Source organism: Rhineura floridana, chromosome 14 (assembly GCF_030035675.1).
Source record: "Rhineura floridana isolate rRhiFlo1 chromosome 14, rRhiFlo1.hap2, whole genome shotgun sequence".
NCBI classification, from domain to species: Eukaryota; Metazoa; Chordata; class Lepidosauria; order Squamata; family Rhineuridae; genus Rhineura; species Rhineura floridana.
In genome coordinates this window covers 20,635,398-20,655,883 of record NC_084493.1, presented here as the reverse complement: position 1 = coordinate 20,655,883, position 20,486 = coordinate 20,635,398, and the positions used below count along the sequence as shown (strand labels likewise).

Below are 20,486 nucleotides of genomic sequence, written 5' to 3'. Positions count from 1 at the left end.
GCTTGTTGTGAAGCTCAAATCTTCAACGTGTTTAAACGCGAATCAAGAACAGGGAAGCTAAAATTGAGCGAGTGGGGACAATATATGTCTTGAGTTCCTTGGAAGAAAGGCGGGACATAAATGTAACAAACCGCGCAGGAAGTGGCATTACAATCGCCTTTCCAGTGCTGACAGCGCAATCCTATGCGTCCGTCTACTCGAGAGTAAGTCCAGTGTTAGGCTGAAATCCAATTCAATGTTAGACTGAAATCCAATACATACTTACCTGGAAGCAAGTCCCATTGAGCCCAATGGCGCTTACTTCTGAGTAGACGTGTTTGGATTGCACTGTTAAACCCCAAGGAGAAGCACGCCCGCAAGTCCAGCGGGGGCGGAACCTCTCCTTTTCCTCCCAACGCTGATTGGTTGTTCACCTTAGTTCTCCCCACCCACTCCCCATCTTTCTCGGGGCGGCTCCTGGCTCCGCCCCTCAACTCATTACACCCCGCCTCTTCTGCTCTGGCGGCGCTGTGGGCTCTTTCCATAAATCGCCTGTTGCTGCTTCCGGCTGGGCTGTGTGGGAGCCGGAAGTGGCTTCCTCGGTGGCGAGCGGAGTGGGGAAGATGGCATCGGGAGGCTCCCCAGTGGACCGCCTGCCCCCGCCCTTCCCTGTGGCAGAGGCGGCGGACGCTCCCTCAGGGGACAGCGACTCGGATGGGGAGGACATTTTCACCGGCAGCTCCGTGAGTGGCTTCAGGGTGATCTTTAATTCCTTTTCGCTCCTTTTTTAAATTTTGCCGGCTTGTCAGTCGTTCTTCTTTCTCCCCTTCTCAGAAAGGGAAAAGCACCGGAGGGGAAGCGGCCGCGCTTTCTCTGTGTCCGCACCCTGAGGTGGCTGTCCTGATTCTGCCCGCTTCTCTTGAGGGGGAGCGTGGAGGAACGCAGCTTCCATCATCGCCACATCGTTGCATGTCCTCTTTAAAATAGCCAAGGAGTTTTGTAACACTGCTACAAAAGTTTTTTTTTTAACAGACTTACTTAACGGTGCAAGTCTGTGCGTGTCTCCTCGGAAGCAAGCCTCGCTGAGTTCATTGGGGCTTACTTCCCGGAAAGTGTGTGTGTGTAGGATGGCAGCCTTATTGTAGCGTGAGCTTTTGTGGGCTAGTGTCCACTTTTTCTTAGCGACATAGGAAGCTGCCTTGCACCGACCCTAGTGGGGAAGACTGACCAGCAGGCCTGTTTAGTCTGCTGTCTAGGTCCAGTATTGCCTACACTGACTGGCAGCAGCTCTCCAAGGTTTCAGGCAAGGGTCTGGCCCAGCCCTACGTGGGAGATGCCGGGGATTGAACCTGGGACCTTCGGCGAGTAAAGCAAGTGCTCTTCTGCTGAGCTATGGCTATTTCTTTTTTTCAGATTCATGAAGTGTTAACTCCATTTTTTAAGTGGGTTGTGTGTGTCTCCGTGTATGCATGCGTGTGGGGATGGAAGGGGCCAAATGGCAACTTTTACTCCTAGCATTTCACTGTTGTTTGGTATCATTTTCATCTCTCTTTATGTATCTGTGTACACACACCCACACCCCGCCACCTGAGGGCAGTCCTTTAGGCTTCTGAAGTGGTCTCTGTTCCTTGAAAACCTATACTACAATAAACCTGTTAGCCTTCAAGGTACCATAAGGCTTGTTCTTCCTGCAACAGATTGACATGGTTTTGTGTTGTATAAACCGTAACATTTGGTTGTAAGGCTGCAGTGATGGGAAACTGGGTCCTAGAGTTATGTTACGAGTCTGTTGCAGAACTGAAGCTTGAAAACAGCTGGGGTATGAAACTCCAGTTTGAATCTAAAATGTAAAGTAACCTTTATCCTTTCTTATGAGCAAGCTGCAGCCACCAGTGTTACCTGTGAGATAAGAGTTTGGACTTGTATTGTGTCCAGATCTAGGTTTCAAATCCCAGTTTTGTCTGTTGTAGCAAAGCAAGAGGCTATCATGGTACCTCTTCATACCTACTTACCTTTTTCTTTAGCATCTCTTTGCTAGTAGTGCTTCACAGGAGACTCTCAATCTCTTAAGAGTAGGTAATATTTTTTATTCCTTGTGCTTTCTTCCCCAGAACTGCTGCTACTCCATCTTTCAGGGAGTTCTGTTTGGTTGAGGCTTATTTTGTGTTACACCTCTTATGCACTGATTGGTCTTTAACCTCTCCTCTGTCACTTCTTCACGTTTCTGAGCCAGTGAGATATTTTCTACTGAACTGTTATTCTTTCTGTTAGTCTGAAAAGACATATCTTGCACTTTATAGTAAACAGGCAAGTTTTTACTAGCAACTTTGTGTTCTTATGGTTGCTGATATCAGGCTACAGACACTGATATGGCAATGTTGTTGTCCAACAATGTCTTGAAAAGCCTGTCTTACTGCATACAAAATGCTGTGTGCCCATGTTCATTAAACCATCCTGTGACTGGTCTTGGGAGTGTTCACCATGTAATTGAATACAATTTCTGTGGTGGGTAGATCTTGATGCAATTTAAGTTTTCAGCAAAATTGTCCTATTTTGTTCATTCTTGGACAATTACTGCTGCCAAATGTAGTCATGTGCATATCAAGGGGAGGAAAGTAGAGACCTTATCTTGTAAAATGTGCAAATAGGCTATAGAATTTTGCTTCCGGTGTTCTTTTATTTATTTATTTTTGCAGTGGATGCCCTATCTAGTCTAGAGGCAGTTAATCAGCTAAGAGCCATAGTGAGCCCATGTTTTACTAGGCTGTGCTTTTTCTAGAAAGAAATGCTCCTTTTAGTAACAATCTGTGTGATATCTGTGTGATAAACTGTAAAAAATAAAGTGATTAGTTTTCAGATACCTACATAAAAGGAGCTACACGTGAATTTCAGATTCCTGGCAGGGAGGGAAGAAGAATTCTATGGCAACATTACAATTGACATGGGAAAAAATCAGTAACTGTGGTGCAGGAAGTTGCTCAATTTCTGTAGAAATCATGCAGACCTTACAAAACATCTCCAGTTATGACCAGAGCTAGAAAAAAGGCTGCCTTGATTCTGTTCGGTGTTGGTAACTCTTCAAGAGCTCTGCACACTCTAACTCTGATCTGATCATCTTTAAAGTACAATCCTGTATTTCTAGCTCTTACAGCTGCAGAAATACAGATATAGAAGCAGGCATACAAGATCATATTTTGGGACATTGTAACCTCATTTTGCTATAGGGTTGCATGTTGCCATGAGCTGTGTGCATTTTTGTATGTAACAAAAGAGTTTGGTAATTGCAGCTTCAGACTTACAATAAAGTTACCACAGCTTAAAACGTCAAGGAGTATATAAAACCAAAGAACTTCTGAAGCAGTATGGCTCTTGCAGAACTGCAGGGGACTGAAGCCTTCCAAGGTTTTGTCAGCAAGGCTTGCTCCTGCAGTTCATTGCTCTGGCAACAAAGAGTCTGACTTCTCGCACTGGCCCCTCTGTCCATGGTGCCTCTTGGGTCTGTGACCCTGTTCATGCTGCTTTTTTTAAAAAAACTTGCTAACTCAGCCATGCAGACAAAGTCAACACTGTCTCTAGATAGCAGAGCATTGTGTCTTCAGAAAGCTGTTGGAGAAACAGTGGGCCTTTATAAGCCAACACTACAATGGTAGAATAGTGTGAAAAGCACCGCTGCCTGCATTGTTAATTCTGCCTCAAAGAGGTGTGTTTAACTTTTGTTCTCTATATTATTTATTATTTATTTAAAATATTTATACCCCGCCCTTTTTCCAAAGAACCCAGGGCGGCTTACAAAAATAATCATGAAGAGTTAAAACAGTAAATATACAGAATCAAAATAGTTAAAATGAATTAAATCAAATACAAGGTAAGAGTTAATTACCAATTCAATTAAAAGCCCGTCTGAATAGGATCGTCTTCACCTTAGCACGGAAGGAAAGAAGTGAGGAAGCTAATCGTACTTCACTGGGGAGGGAATTCCACAATCTGGGGGCAGCCAGCGAAAAAGCCATATTTTGTGTCTTTACAAGAGAAACTTGTGAAAAAGAAGGAGTAGAAAGTAAGGCCTCACCGGATGATCTCAGAGTCTGGGCAGGATCATAGGGGGAGATACGATCTAGCAGATAACCTGGACCTAAGCCGTATAAGGCTTTATAGGTCAAAACCAGCACTTTGAATTGTGCCCGGAAACATATTGGCAGCCAGTGGAGCTGGTACAACAAAGGGGTTGTGTGTTCCCTGAGCCCAGCTCCAGTTAACATTCTGGCTGCAGCTCTTTGTACCAATTTAAGTTTCCGAGCAGTCTTCAAAGGCAGCCCTACGTAGAGCACGTTACAGTAGTCTAATCGGGATGTAACTAAGGCATGTGTCACCATAGTCAAGTCAGACAGGTCAAGGAACGGGCGCAGTTGGCAAACCAATCTTAATTGAGCAAAGGCATTCCCGGCAACAGCAGAAACCTGGGCCTCCAGGCTCAAAGCTGAGTCCAGGAGTACCCCCAAACTGCGCACCTGTGATTTCAGGGGGAGTGTAACCCCATCCAGCACAAGTTGAATCCCTATCCCCTGATCCGCCTTACGACTGACAAGGAGCACTTCTGTCTTGTCAGGATTTAATTTCAGCTTGTTCATCCCCATCCAGTCCACCACTGATACCAGGCATCGGTTTAGAACCTGGACAGCTTCCTTGGCATCATTAGGTGGAAAAGAGGAGTAGAGTTGGGTGTCATCCGCATATTGGTGGCACCGAACCCCAAAACTCCTGATGACCTCTCCCAGCGGTTTCATGTCGATGTTAAATAACATGGGGGATAGAATTGAACCCTGATAGAATTGAACCCTGATAGAATTGAACCCTGATAGAATTGAACCCTGATAGAATTGAACCCTATAGCTGCTGGGAAGAAGCATACTCAATGGGCTGAAATGGGAATGTCTTTAATAAGACATTTTAAAAGCGTGGGTTCACAAAATAAGTGTACGTTTGTGTAGGACAGGTTTGAAACCAATGGTGTCCCTGTGATTGGAGAATATAGTCAAAGGCATGGAGGATATTTTATTGGGGTCTGGGTGTATACTTCAGTAACGGATTGAATTCTGCAACATGTGTAATGCTTATTGCCTGTATTTTTAGAAAAAACCGATGTCCCCCAAGAAAGAGTCCCCTGTACCAGTAAGAAGCATCTCCACAGAAAATGGTGTTCAGGAAGAACAGGAGGATCAGGACCTATTTGCAGGTATGTCTTGCCAGGTGCATTGGTATAAGAACTGAAGAATACTAAGACCCATGAAGAGCAGTTACTAACCCTTTGTAAAAATGGAGCTTTTGATAGCTGTTGTATAGAAAAGGTCTGGACACAAGCTTGAGGATTGTTATCGTGTAGTGGCTAAGAGTAAGCTACAAATCAAGAAGTCTCCAGTTTGAATTTTGCTTTTGCCACAAGCACACTAGGTGGTCTTAAATTCTCTGTGTCAGTCCCCCCCCCCATCTGCAACATGGGAAATAACAATTTCAAGGCACCTTACAATGTTGTAAGAATTACAACAAGATGATACATGTGAAGCGCTTGGAACATTTGAAAGTGTTATAAGAATGTTAAGTCGACAACAACATTAGATGATGTTGGATATATAAACATAATATTTAATTGAACCAAAGAGGATCCTTGGAGAATTAAAACTGGGTAGAGGACTTAATTGTGTTTAATATGGCTGAAACCTAATTAGAACAAATGTATGATATTCCTGATTCTGGCAAGAGCACTTACACATGTTCATATTAATTGCATGTGGATGATTCATTTTCCAAGAGTGCTTGTGCTCAGACTTCTAGCTGTTCTGTGTTTAGGTTGGTTTTCGAGAAGTGAAATCAATAGGCCCTCAAGTCCTTGTACTAAACCATCTTTGAACATGAAAGTTCCCAAACAGGAAGCCCAGTCACCCGACCTGCAGCACGTGCCTAGATTTGTTTCTAGGTTCAGACATCAACTTTTGTATGCTTTCTTGTTTTTTTTAAAAGCAGATAACTATCCGGTTGTTTTAAGAGAGCTTGGGGAACTAATGGAACCTAGTTGCTAACAAAGTGAAGTTTATGCATAAACTGAATGCCAGGTTTGAGATAGCTGCTCAAAGTGTAATTTGGTGTATGATGCAATGTGGCTTAGGCAATTATTTCACTATGAAATCTTTCATGAAAGACAAGGGATTTGTGTTGTGGTCTAGTACAAGGGGAAGTATAGCAGCATGATAGCTGCATTTTTATATTCCTGGATCTGATTTGATTGTCAGTTGTTAAAGATTTAAAAGAGGGGAATTGTTCACTTGTTCATCTAATTAAAGCCAGTCTCTAACTTGAATGCCCTCCATACTTGCTGGAATGGAGGAAGATAATGTTGAGTAGCTTATCTTGATACAGTTCTTGTGACCTAGAAAAGCCTTTCTTGAGGAAGTTAGGTTGTCTGCCCCAGTTATAAATCTTGTCCTCTTGCAGATGCCACTGTAGAATTGTCTCTGGATAGCACGCAAAACAACCAGAAGAAAGAGAAGGCTTCTGTGTTCAGTCCTGTCCCTTCTTTAGAGAAAACACCAAATTCCTCTTCTAAGCACCAGTCAAAAACTTATGAGGAGGTATGTATCTCTGTATTGGCTAGTCATATATTCAGTTATGGGCTGAACAACAACCTGGGAAGGGTGTATGGTGGTGAATACTGAGAATAGCCTGTCAAATCCCTGAGCTAATTTCAATTTTAGCTATACCCATATTTAGCAGATAATATTGACTCTGGTCTTTGGTATGTCTCTGTCTGGCGTGAAATATGTATATCCTGCCTTACAACTTTAAAGCATACAACTTTTAATATTTTGTTAATTTATATTTAAACAATAATTCAGACAGTCCCTATCAAACCCAGTAAGTAGCAGTGACAATAAGAGAAAGCTTGCAAGAATAAAAAGTTCTTAACCTGGTTTATAAAGGCTAACAGTAGATTCCATACAAAATATCTTTGGGAAGGGTATTCCAGAACCATAATGCTGTCATAGAAAATATGTTTTCTCAAGTGGCCACCTGCATAACCTGTGGAAATGGGTTTTGTATGGGAGCAGGCAATTGTTCAGAGGTTAAAGGAAGAATCATAGAGTTGGAAGGAGCCTATAAGGCCTTCGAGTCCAACCCCCTGCTCAATGCAGGAGTCCGAATTAAAGCATACCCAACAGGTGCCTGTCCACCTACCTCTTGAATGTCTCCAGTGTTGGCGAGTCCACCACCTCCCTAGGTAATTGGGTCCATTGTTGTACCGCTCTAAGAGTTAGGAAGTTTTTCCTGATGTTCAGTTGAAATCTGGCTGCCTCTTACTTGAGCCCATTATTCTATGTCCTGCACTCTGGGATGATTGAGAAAATATCCTGCCCTCCTTTGTGTGGCAACCTTTCAAGTAGTTGAACAATGCTGTCATATCTTCCCTCAGTCTTCCCTTCTCAAGTCTAAATATGCCCAATTCTTTCAGTCTCTCCTCATAGGGCTTTGTTTCTAGGCCCCTGAACCCGTTCCGCTTTGTCTGCATCCTTCTTAAAGTGTGGAGTCTAGAACTGGACACAGCACTCAAGATGAGGCCTAACCAGTGCCAAATAGAGGGGAATCAATACTTCACGTGATTTGGAACTATACTTCTGTTAATGCAGCCTAAGATAGCATTTGCCTTTTTTGCAGCCACATAACACCATTGGCTCATATTCATCTTGTGATCAACAACAATTCCAAGATCCTTCTCGCGTGTAGTATTGCTGAGCCACGTATCCCTCATCTTATGACTGTGTATTTGGTTTATTTTTTTCCTAGCTGTAGAACTTTGCACTTATCCCTGTTAAATTCCATTCTGTTGCTTTCAGCCCAATGCTCTAGCCTATCAATATCTCTTTGAATTTTGTTTGTCTTCCAAGGTATTAGTTATCCCTTTTGTATCATCTGCTATTTTGTATCATCTGCCAATTTTATAAGCATTCCCTGCACCTCATCCAAGTCATTAATAAAAATGTTGAAGAGCACTGGGCCCAGGACCGAACCCTGCAGTACCGCGCTCATTACCTCTCCCAAGTGTGAGAAGGAACCATTGATAAGCACTCTTTGAGTACAATTCTATAGCCAACTGTGGATCCACCTGATAGCACTTTGTCAAAAGCTTTGCTGAAGTCGAGATATATTATCTCCACAGCATTCCCACAGTGTACCATGGAGGTTACCCAATCAAAAAATTAGATTAGTATGGCAGGATTTGCTCTTAATAATCTATGTTGGCTTTTAGTAATCACTGCATTGCTTTCAAGGTGCTTACAGATTGACCGCTTTATAAACTGCTCCAGAAATCTCCCAGGGATTGACGTCAGGCTGACCGGTCTATAGTTTCCAGGTTCTTCTTTTTTGCCCTTTTTGAAGATAGGGACAACATTAGTCCTTTTCCAGTCATCTGGCACTTTACCCATCCTCCACGATTTCACAAAGATAATAGATGGTGGTTCTGAGAGCTCTTCAGCCAGTTCCTTCAATGTTCTAGATTACAGTTCATCGGGTCCTGCAGATTTGAACTCGTTCAAAGTGATTAGGTATTCCTTGACCATTTGTCTCTCAATCTCAAGCTGCAATCCTGCCCCTTCAACTTTGCATTTGCCAGGAGGGTCATAGACCCTCTTTTGGGAGAAGACTGAGCCGAAGTAGGAATTGAGCTACCTTTTCTTTGTCATCTGTTATCATTTTGCCATCCTCATTGAGCAGCTGTACCACCATTTCTTTTCTCTGGCTTTTACTATGGATGTACCCGAAGAAAGCTTTTTTGTTGCGTTTGGCATCTCCTGCTAACTTCAGCTCGTTCTCAGCTTTAGCTTTCCTGACGCCATCCCTGCAATTCTGTGCTTCCTGTCTGTATTCTTCCTTTGTGGTCTTGCCTTCCTTCCACTTTCTCTATGTGTCCTCTTTTGTTTTCAGGTCATCTCTAAGCTTTCTGTGAAGCCACATTGGCTTCTTCTGCTATCTTCCCCCTTTTTTCCTTGACGGAATTGTTTGCCATTGTGCCTTTTGAATTTCTTCTTTTAGAAACTCCCACCCATCTTGGACTCCTTTTCTCATTAGGGTCACTTGCCATGGAACCTTACTTATCGTTGTTCTGAGTTTATTATAAAATTGGCTTTCCTGAAGTCCAGGGTACACATATGGCTACTCGCAGCTTTTGCTTCCTTTACAATCAAGAACTCAAGTGTAGCATGGTCACTTTCCCCTAGAGTTCCTGTGACTACCACTTCATCCACCAAGTCATCTCTATTGGTTAGAATCAAGTCAAGGATAACTGATCCTCTAGTTGCTTCCTCCACTTTCTGTAGAAGCAAGTTATCTCCAACACAAGTCAGGAATTTCCTGGAGGGGCCGTGTTTGGCAGAATTTGTCTCCCAACAGATATCATGTAATTGAAGTCCTCCATTACTACTACATCATGCCTCTTTAAAACATTGGCAATTTGCTTTACAAAAGTTTCATCCTTGTCTTCTCCTTGATCCTTGTCTTCTCCTCCTTGTAGACTCCAACTACTATGTTCCTTTTATTCCTTGCCCCATTTTTTAAATCCAGATACTGTGCATTTCTGTGCACAGATACATGTTTCTAATATATAGCATGACTCTGCTTCCCTTTCTATTCCTTCTTTTTCAACAAGTTATATCTTTCAGTTGCTGTATTCCAGTCATGGGAGTCATTCCACCAAGTTTCAGTTATATCTATTAAGTCGTATTTACTGTCCTGAATTAAGAGTTCAAGTTCGTCCTGTTTGTTTCCCATACTCTGTGCATTAGTATACAGACATCGAAGACCATGTGACTTACTGTCTGACTTCCTACATTTTTATGAAGATTGTTACTGTACCCCATTAGAGCTGTTCCCTCAGTTCCTCTTACTGTGCACAAGCCTTTGTTAGTAATTGCCTCCAAGTTAACGTCTCCCTCCCCCTTAGGATTCAGTTTAAAGCTCTCCTGATGAATTTCTTCATGCTGTGACCAAACACATTCTTCCCAGTTCTTGTGAGGTACAACCCATCACTTGCCAGTAGTCCATCTTCCAGGAAGTGTAGCCTGCGGTCCCAGAATCCGAATCTCTCATGTGGGCACCATCTTTGTAGCCAGTCATTCACCCAGAGTATTTTTCTTTCCCTCTCTACTCCTTTAAGTACACGAAGGATGGAAAACTATCTGGGCCCCAAAGTCCTTGAGTTTTCTTCCCAGAACTTCAAAGTCTGACGTGATTTCTTCGTAGCTTCACTTGGCAGTATCATTTGTTCCCGCATGGATGAGAAGGAAGGGAGATCTGTCAGTGGGCTTCATGAGTGATGGCAACCCTTCCGTCACATCTCAAATCTGTCCTCCAGGGACAAGTCCGTGGATCTTCTTGGCATACTTGGGTTTCAATCCCATGCAGTAAGGAGTCTCCCACTACTGCTAACCTTCTCTTCTTGTTGTGGGGCATGGTTTCATTGTCTCTGCTTGACTGAGCTTCAGCCTCCCACTTGTGGGGTCTCCTGTAATTCTTTCCCTGCAGACTAGTTTCATCCTCAGATGCCTGGAAGCGGTTCCATAGTTCCACCGATGAAGGTCGTCTTCTAGGTCTTTTGCTCCTGTCAGCCTTTTCCGTGGAGCTTCGTCCACTTTGTTGTTGCTCTCCACAACAGTCTCCTCTTCTGCTTTAACATGCTGTTGTTCTTCCACCTCCTGTACTTCTCTTTGCTGCTGCTGTTCCAGCATTCAGTCTAAGAACTCCTCATCTTCTCTTACACCGTTCAGTGTGGCCACCCGCTGTTCTAGGCCCCTCCCTTTTTCTTCCAACAGTGCCACCAGCTTGCACTTGTTGCATGTGTATGCCATGTTGTTCACAGGCAAGAAAACAAACTTTACACACACGTTGCAGGTCACCACCGCTGGAGTGGCCTTCGCATCCATAGTCTCTACTGCCTTTTGTTTCTTTCTTTCTACTTGTGTTGGAATGGCCTGTGCTTTGTCCTTTCCTCCTGCTGAGTAAATAGGAGAGTCTCACTGCTATGTGGTGCACCATACAAGGGAAATATTTTTAGGGACCTCTCCTTTGCCCTCCTCTGCCAAACTCCTGTTAGCTCTCTCTGTTTGCTTGCTCTCTGAGAGCTGGCTCAATTGTATCTCCTCTGGACCAGCTGACACACCTCCCTCTGCTCTGCTCAGTTAGAAGTCAGGAAACAGAATGAAAACTCCCATTTCCCAGAATGAAAACTGCACGATGCATCATTTAGGCAGAAGCAGATACTCCTCAGCACACAGGAGTTGACATCAGCATGTTAATCTCTTTTTTTAAGGGAAACTATCATTGCATATATCACCACCAGTTAATTTACCTCTGTAAAGAACAAACACTATATTTGGAGTCAAATGGTGCAAACCTAACACTTTTTCAGTGGTATCTGCCTAATTTCTAGTGGGATAAGGTCAGCTAAAATCAAATTTAAGCTATTGGTCTTTGAATTTGTTTTTCACACTGTTGATATTTTGAGTGCTATGGTCTAGGAAAGTAGGCAGAGAATCTGCTGAGTTATTTCAGTGGAACTTTGTATAACCAATTCCTAACCTTTTCTCCAGCACTTCTTTCTACAGTCTTCTCATAGTCTTTTAAGTGTCAGCTTTTACATGTTGAACATGAATAGGCAACTCTCCATGCTATATCCTTATGTCTGACACCTCAATCTTGTAAGCACAAATATGAATATTATGTAGTGTCTGATATGAGGCTTGATTGAAGTCTTTGGAATAACTTACTTGAATATATTCCTCTGTTTCTCTTATAGTTGGAAGAAGAGGAACAGGAAGACAGATTTGAACTTTCAGTGGGAGTGAGTGATCCTGAGAAAATCGGTGAGTCACTATGAAATGGAAGTGATTTGACATAATTGAAGGGGAAGGCTGCATGGAGTCCTGGCTTTCAGACTGAAGCAAGCCTGATAATAAAGAGCTGCTTTTGCTTATGGTGCTCAGATCTGCATACGTTACAGAAGGAATGTGGGACTTTGTTCAGATCTGTCAGTCCCAGCTCACTGATGGATCAGCTTTAATACTTCCTGTTTTCTGGGCAGAAAGGCAGCACAAAGATTTTGTAAAGGCTTCCTTTTTCTGCAGTTTTTACTGCCAGGAAAAGAAATGTGATCCTTGAGTACTGTCAAGGCAAGAACTGCATGAATTATTGTAATACCAAGTGGAGTGGTTGTTATACCAAGTGATAGGGCTACGTTAACTTCTAAAGACCCCTTGTGTGTCTTTGTGGATGATAGTCTGCTAATAACAGCAGAAATAATCTGGGTCTTTTAACTTGTATATGATCTGTAGAAAAAGGTGTCTGGCAGCAAAGGAGACAGACATTCAAGCTTCAGAATGAGTAATACATGATGATCTTGACAGGAAGCAAGGCTGTTGTGTCCCTTCTAGATACTATTGTGTTATGTTCCCTCAAATGCTGAAATTGTTGTTTTGAACTTGTCTTCCCAGCAGCAAATGATCCTTTTCTGTTATACTTTGTCTGTTAAGTAATTAAGAACCTGAATATTTCTCTGTTTAGATTTTAATCTGAGGCTTTTGACCGATTCTAACTGCGCTGTCCTATAGAGGGATTAAAGCAGCATTTCAATGATTTGTTCGGTGCCATTCCTCTCTCTCGGGAATCTCTACATTGCTCTTTAAACTGTTCAACATTTCTAAAAGGCTCCATGTTTTAAAATGATGTTTGGGCTTTGAGTATGAGAACCTACCTAAAATAACATCTTCACTGAAGGCTTCCTTCAGCTGCTTTTGTGCTCAATCCCCAAACTGCTTCTTAAGCTAGAGACAGAGGTTTTCTGTTCAGAGAGCTGATGTACAGGTACTCTGAAACTCCAGTGTACTTGTGGAAGGTGTGTTTGCTTGCATCTTTCTTCCAGACATTGGGTGAATATATATAACCATTCTTTTAAGTGGCAACTTACCACTGTTTGTCACAATATAGTGAGCTAGTCCTTTGTAACAACATTTTGCTAAGAGATGAGAACGTCACTTCTGCATCTGATTAGAAGGTTGCGGGGGGTATTGAATGTAGAGTAGAATCACAGAATAATAGAGTTGGAAGGGGCCTATAAGGCCATCAAGTGCAACCCCTGCTCAATGCAGAAATCCAAGTTAAAGCATACCCAACAGGTAGCTGTCCAGCTACCTCTTGAATGCCTCCAGTGTTGGATTGCTCACCATCTCCCTAGGTAATTTGTTCCATTGTCATACAGGAAGTTTTTCCTGTTCAGCCAAAATCTGGCTTCCTGTAACTTGAGCCCGTTATTCTGTGTCCTGCACTCTGGGATGATTGAGAAGAGATCCTGGCCCTCCTCTGTGTGACAACCTTTCAAGTACTTGAAAAGTGCTGTCATATCTCCCTCTGTTTTCTGCTCTCAAGTAGTAGTAATTTTTTTGCCACAGTTTGCAAGATGGTAGAAAAGTCTTACTTTGTTGTTACGCACACACTTTAGTAAGTTAAAACTTGGAGCTGTATCCCGTGTAAGGACTACTCGGAGTAGACCCACTGAAATTAACAGACATGCCTGTTATGTGCCTTCAAGTTGATTTCGATTTATGGCAACCCTATGAATCAGCAACCTCCAATAGCATCTGTCATGAACCACCCTGTTCAGATCTTGTAAGTTCAGGTCTGGGGCTTCCTGTATGGAATCAATCCATCTCTTGTTTGGTCTTCCTCTTTTTCTACTCCCTTCTGTTTTTCCCAGCGTTATTGTCTTTTCTAGTGAATCATGTCTTCTCATTATGTGTCCGAAGTATGATAACCTCAGTTTCATCATTTGGGCTTCTAGTGACAGTTCTGGTTTAATTTGTTCTAACACCCAATTATTGCATAAATTTTCAGTTGACATTAGTTTTTTTGCCGTTGAGCTGTAGTCCTGCTTTTGTGCTTTCCTCTTCAACTTTCATGAGCATTTGTTTTAAATCATTACTGGTTTCTGCTAGTAGTATGGTATCGTCTGCATATCTTAAATTACTGATGTTTCCCTCCAATTTTCACACCTCCTTCATCTTGGTCCAATCCCGCGTTCTGTATGATACGTTCTGCATATAGATTAAATAAATAGGGTGATAAAATACAACCCTGTCTCACACCCTTTCTGATGGGGAACCAATCGGTTTCTCCATATTCTGTCCTTACAGTAGCCTCTTGTGCAGAGTATAGGTTGCGCATCAGGACAATAGGATGCTGTGGCACCCCCATTTCTTTTAAAGCATTCCATAGCTTTTCATGATCTACACAGTCAAAGACTTTGCTGTAATCTATAAAGCACAGGGTGATTTTCTTTAAAATTCCTTAGTCCATTCCATTATCCAAAGTATGTTTGCAATATGATCTCTGGTGCCTCTTCCCTTTCTAAATCCAGCTTGGACGTCTGGCATTTCTCGCTCCATATATGATAAGAGCCTTTGTTGTAGAATCTTGAGCATTACTTTACTTGCATGGGATAGTAAGGCAATCGTTCGATAATCACTGCATTCCCTGGGATCCCCTTTCTTTGGAATTGGGATGTATATTGAATGCTTCCAGTCTGTGGGTCATTGTTTTCTTTTCTATATTTGTTGACAAATTTTTGTCAAAATTTGGACATAGTCTCCGTAGCTTGTAGCAACTCTGTTGGTAAACCCTCTGTTCCTGCTGATTAGTTTCTTCCAAGTATTTTAAGAGCAGCTTTCACCTCATGGTTCCTCCATGAATGAATCTGTCACCCTGGTATCTCTTTTATAGAGTTCTTCAGTGTATTGCTTCCATCTTCTTTTTGTTTTATCTCGGTCAGTCAGTGTGTTCCCCTGTTGATTATTCAACATCCCTGCTCTTGGTTTAAATTTCCCTATAATTTCTCTAATCTTTTGGAATAGGGCCCTTGTTCTACCTTTTTTGTTGTCCTTTTCTGTTTCTTTACAATAACTATTGTAATCGTTCTCTTTGTCCCTACATACTAGTTGCTGTATTATTGCATTTAGGGTTCTGACCATGTTTCTGTCTTTTTTTGCTTTTGCTTTCCTTCTTCCTTTAACCATTTTAAGAGTTTTGTCACTCATCCATCGAGATCTTTCTCTGTTTTTAACTAGAGGTATTGTGGGGGGTTTTGCATTCTTTCCTGATAATGTCTCTGACTTCAGTCCATAGTTCTTCGGGTTCTCTATCAACTAAGTTTAAAGCCTCATATCTGTTCCTTATTTGATCTTTATATTCTTCTGGGATGTTATTTAAATTGTGTTTTGGCCTTATAATTGCCTTGTTCTTTAGCTTTACTGTGATTTTCAATATTACCAGTTCATGATCTGTACCAAAGTCTGCTCCTGGTCTTTTTTTCACAGAGAGTATGGAACTTCTCCATCTTCTGCTACCAGTTATATAATCAATTTGATTCCTATATTGACCATTTGGTGATGTCCACGTGTACAGTCGTCTTTTTGGTTGCTCAACAAATGTGTTTGCAAGGAACAAATTATTGGCTTCACAGAATTCAATAAGTCTTTCTCCTGCTTCATTTCGATCTCCTAAGCCCCATTTTCCCACAATTTCTAGTTCTTCTCTGTTCCATACTTTTGCATTCCAGTCCCTCACGATTATCAGCACATTTTGTTTTGGTGTGTGATCAATTTCTTCCTGTACTTCTGCATGAAATCATAAGAACATAAGAGCCTGCTGGATCAGGCCAGTGGCCCATCTAGTCCAGCATCCTGTTCTCACAGTGGCCAACCAGGTGCCTGGAGGAAGCCCACAAGCAGGACCCAAGTGCAAGAACACTCTCCCCTCCTGAGGCTTCCGGCAACTGGTTTTCAGAAGCATGCTGCCTCTGACTAGGGTGGCACAGCACAGCCATCACGGCTAGTAGCCATTGATAGCCCTGTCCTCCATGAATTTGTCTAAACTTCTTTTACAGCCATCCAAGCTGGTGGCCATTACTGCATCTTGTGGGAGCAAATTCCATAGTTTGACTATGCGCTGAGTAAAGAAGTACTTCCTTTTGTCCGTCCTGAATCTTCCAACATTCAGCTTCTTTGAATGTCCACGAGTTCTAGTATTATGAGAGAGGGAGAAGAACTTTTCTCTATCCACTTTCTCAATCCATGCATAATTTTATACACTTCTATCATGTCTCCTCTGACCCGCCTTTTCTCTAAATTAAAAAGCCCCAAATGCTGCAACCTTTCCTCATAAGGGAGTCGCTCCATCGCCTTGATCATTCAGGTTGCCCTCTTCTGAACCTTTTCCAACTCTATAATATCCTTTTTGAGATGAGGCGACCAGAACTGTACACAGTATTCCAAATGCGGCCGCACCATAGATTTATACAACGGCATGATGATATCGGCTGTTTTATTTTCAATACCTTTCCTAATTATCGCTAGCATGGAATTTGCCTTTTTCACAGCTGCTGCACACTGGGTCGACATTTTCATCGTGCTGTCCACTACAACCCCGAGGTCTCTCCCCTGGTCGGTCACCCCCAGTTCAGACCCCATAAGCGTATATGTGAAATTCAGATTTTTTGCTCCAATATGCATAATTTTACACTTGTTTATATTGAATTGCATTTGCCATTTTTCTGCCCATTCACTCAGTTTGGAGAAGTCTTTTTGGAGCTCTTCGCAATCCCTTTTTGTTTTAACAACCCTGAACAATTTAGTATCGTCAGCAAACTTGGCCGCTTCACTGCTCACTCCTAATTCTAGGTCATTAATGAACAAGTTGAAAAGTACAGGTCCCAATACTGATCCTTGAGGGACTCCACTTTCTACAGCCCTCCATTGGGAGAACTGTCCATTTATTCCTACTCTCTGCTTTCTGCTTCTTAACCAATTCCTTATCCACAAGAGGACCTCTCCTCTTATTCCATGACTGCTAAGCTTCCTCAGAAGCCTTTGGTGAGGTACCTTGTCAAAAGCTTTTTAAAAGTCTAAGTACACTATGTCTACTGGATCACCTCTATCTGTATGCTTGTTGACATTCTCTTCTCTACCATTGGATAATGGTTATGTTAATGTTTCCTGTTAAATCTCATTGATATCACTCACTCAGACCTTGCGTTATAGCCCCTAATTGCTTACACTACATGCCTAACTTAGGTTTCTTATTTTCAGTGTGTCTACTCTGAGTAGGACTAGCATTAGTCCTGGGCTCCTACTGGGAGGAAAGGTGGGATATAAATAAAATAAATAATAAATAAACCCTTGATAAATGGCTGCCTGTATTTACCTGCTGTCCTTAGGTTCATTTTAGGTGAATTTTTTCAGCAGATGGGAGCCCTTGATATCTGTATGCTAGCTATAATGTTTTTATCCTGTCTTCAGATGGCGCACATGGTATTCATTCTTTTATCCTCGCAACAATCCTATGAATTAGGTTAGCCTGAGAGATGGCGATGGACCCAGGTCATCCACTGTGAATGAACAAGGATTTTATTTTCTCCAAATCCCATGCCCTAGGTGCTATGCCATGTTTTGGAATTTGTTATGCCTTTCCACTATGCAGTGCAGAATGTGGTCTTTGGTGCAGAAAACAATAGCTGTGGCATACACCTGAGAATTAGCTTTATTCTAAGAAAACCACATTTTGCAGGCAGATCTTGTTCAACCAGAGGCCTGGTCTACTAGGAAAATGACGTGGAATGTTGAATATATTGAACCATGTGTGTGGCTGATCTTCTATGCATATTGTAGTTTTACAGAAATGTAGTAGAGGTGGGGATTGCCATGTACTAAGTAACAGTTCCCTAAATGCAAGATCTACCTGCTTGTGTAGTCGGTTCAGTCTTAGTAGACTACCATAACCTGGCAACATCAAGAATTGACTTCTTGGAGAAAAATACTTTAAGAACAGCTGAGATGCAGCTATTTTGCACAGTTTGAAGTGCTATCTATTCTCCTTGGAACACTGCAGAGCATTATTTTGCTTCATCAAATAATTTGTCATGCATTTTTAATTGCAGCTGCACAAATGGAGTAGATTTTAACATGGGAAAGGATTCTGCAAAAGGAATTCTGTATCTGATATATTTATGCTACTTGCCTTTTAGGATTTCTGTGCTCCAAAATGTAAGCGATGGGCAGTGAAGTGATGCTTTGACTAACTTCCTGTATGTGTGTGGGTTTTTTTAGCTGCCTTTAGTGCCATAACAGCCACTTAATTGTTCAGCCTGGGGCAGATGTGCAGAGCTCTCCAAGAGCCTAGCAGTATAACAAGTCACTAATTATTATGTTAGGCTCATCTTTGTAGGAAGTACTGACTGGACTTGGCACCACTGAGAAGCTACTATTGTAAACTACAGCTCTTAGTATCCTGTAGGTTGTGTGATAGCTGGAGGAGATCTCCTAGGCCATCTAGACCAGCTCCCTACATAGGGGAAGGTTATCTAAACAGAAAAATAGCCTAACTAGGATTTATCAGCTAATTGGCTTGGTCAGCCTCCCAATTTATTATGTAAAATTGGACATTTTCAGAATAGATTTGCACCACTTACCATCCTAGATCTGTTAAAATTTTTAGTTCTTCTCTATCACCCTGTTGTTGTAAACCTTAGTTACAGCATTACAAAACTGTAATGCTTGCTTTTTAATCTTTATTGTATACTTGTTTCTGGAGTCTTCTAGTTTGGTTCACTTTTTTTCTCTCCAACAAAATCAACTGAAATGCATGCTAATGTTCCAGCAGAAGCGTATTGAATTCCAAATGTTTTTCATACAGGAAACATGAGATAAAGCCCAAAATTCTGCATGCCTTTGTTACAACATCGCACAGCTGAGCTTGTGATTCGCTGTGCTGCTTGGAATCTTTTTAACAGAGTTGCTGTTTAACTACCTCATTTTTAAATCGATTCATTGTTTAGCATAGATAATATTTCAACTTGCTGCCCTTCTGACTTCACACCCCATTTTCTATACTTAAGAACATAAGAACATAAGAAGAGCCTGCTGGATCAGGCCAGTGGCCCATCTAGTCCAGCATCCTGTTCTCACAGTGGCCAACCAGGTGCCTGGGGGAAGCCCGCAAGCAGGACCCGAGTGCAAGAACACTCTCCCCTCCTGAGGCTTCCGGCAACTGGTTTTCAGAAGCATGCTGCCTCTGACTAGGGTGGCACAGCACAGCCATCACAGCTAGTAGCCATTGATAGCCCTGTCCTCCATGAATTTGTCTAATCTTCTTTTAAAGCCATCCAAGCTGGTGGCCATTACTGCATCTTGTGGGAGCAAATTCCATAGTTTAACTATGCGCTGAGTAAAGAAGTACTTCCTTTTGTCTGTCCTGAATCTTCCAACATTCAGCTTCTTTGAATGTCCACGAGTTCTAGTATTATGAGAGAGGGAGAAGAACTTTTCTCTATCCACTTTCTCAGTGCCATGCATAATTTTATACACTTCTATCATGTCTCCTCTGACCCGCCTTTTCTCTAAACTAAAAAGCCCCAAATGCTGCAACCTTGCAAATTCAGTAAATTTGCTTTCAACTTCCGATAAATTATGTCAACTATTTAGGATGAGATGCATTTGCCTGGCCGTTATGCAAGTTTGAGGTTTTGCAACTAACATGGAATTCAGCACCTGAGGATTGTCTTGCTGATAGTTTTTTAAAAGGCAAGATTGAAGCCCTTAGGTTTGTATCTAGATGAAACATGTGGGTTGCACCCTGTGGAACTGCTGAAGCCATTTAGGAGCTAAATGGGACTTCCGGAGAGCAGGAAGCTGGGATGGCAGGGTGGGCTCTCCAACACTGAAGGCATTCAAGAGGCAGCTGGACAGCCACCTCTCAGGTATGCTTTAAGTTGGATTCCTGCATTGAGCAGGAGGTTGGACTCAGTGGCCTTATAGGCCCCTTCCAACTCTATGATTCAGTACCTGTTACAGCTTTCTTCTTGTTTCTGTTCCTCCCTCGAACAGTATGCTAACATCTCAGGGTCACTTCATGCCTTGAAATGATGTGGAACTGTCGGCAGAGGCATGTCTGCAGCTCTTCTAGGCATCTAATCAGTTTACTTATATCAAGAGTCCACTAGGAGGAAGCATTCCCACAGCTTCAGTGGAGCAGTGTGCTAGAGACTACTGAATTTTTCCTTGTGTTCTCCTTCTTTCCACAGGGGATGGTATGAATGCCTATGTAGCCTACAAGGTGTCAACACAGGTATGTCTTACTGACTTCCTTGGCATTACCAAGTTAGCAGGTCCAATTAAAAGTATTTATATGCCACCCTGTCATAAATTCTGGGAAGTTACAGCAACGTAAAAACATTTAAAAGCAACAGAAAACAATAATTAAAATGTCTGGCTACTCAGAAAACGTTTTTAAACTGCTGCATAGGCCTGTTGGCACAAACAAGTCTTCAGGAGACAGCTGAAAGTAGAAAGCGAGGGTGTTTAATGTGAAGTAACTGTCCTTACATTTCCTTTAAATTGGCTTTCTACTTACAGTACCTATGG

At 42.2% G+C, this 20,486-nt stretch overlaps 1 protein-coding gene across 1 annotated transcript in view; it reads left to right on the top strand.

The window, feature by feature from the left end:
• The first annotated feature begins 509 nt into the window (after positions 1 to 509).
• SNX1 (sorting nexin 1) overlaps positions 510 to 20,486 on the top strand; it is a 36,169-nt gene continuing 16,192 nt past the window's right edge. The window contains exons 1-5 of the mRNA XM_061595307.1: positions 510 to 722; positions 5,110 to 5,212; positions 6,466 to 6,602; positions 11,819 to 11,885; positions 20,147 to 20,190. Of these exons, the coding sequence (XP_061451291.1) occupies positions 603 to 722; positions 5,110 to 5,212; positions 6,466 to 6,602; positions 11,819 to 11,885; positions 20,147 to 20,190 (471 nt within the window). The 5' untranslated portion in view covers positions 510 to 602. The remainder of the gene's footprint in view (positions 723 to 5,109; positions 5,213 to 6,465; positions 6,603 to 11,818; positions 11,886 to 20,146; positions 20,191 to 20,486) is intronic.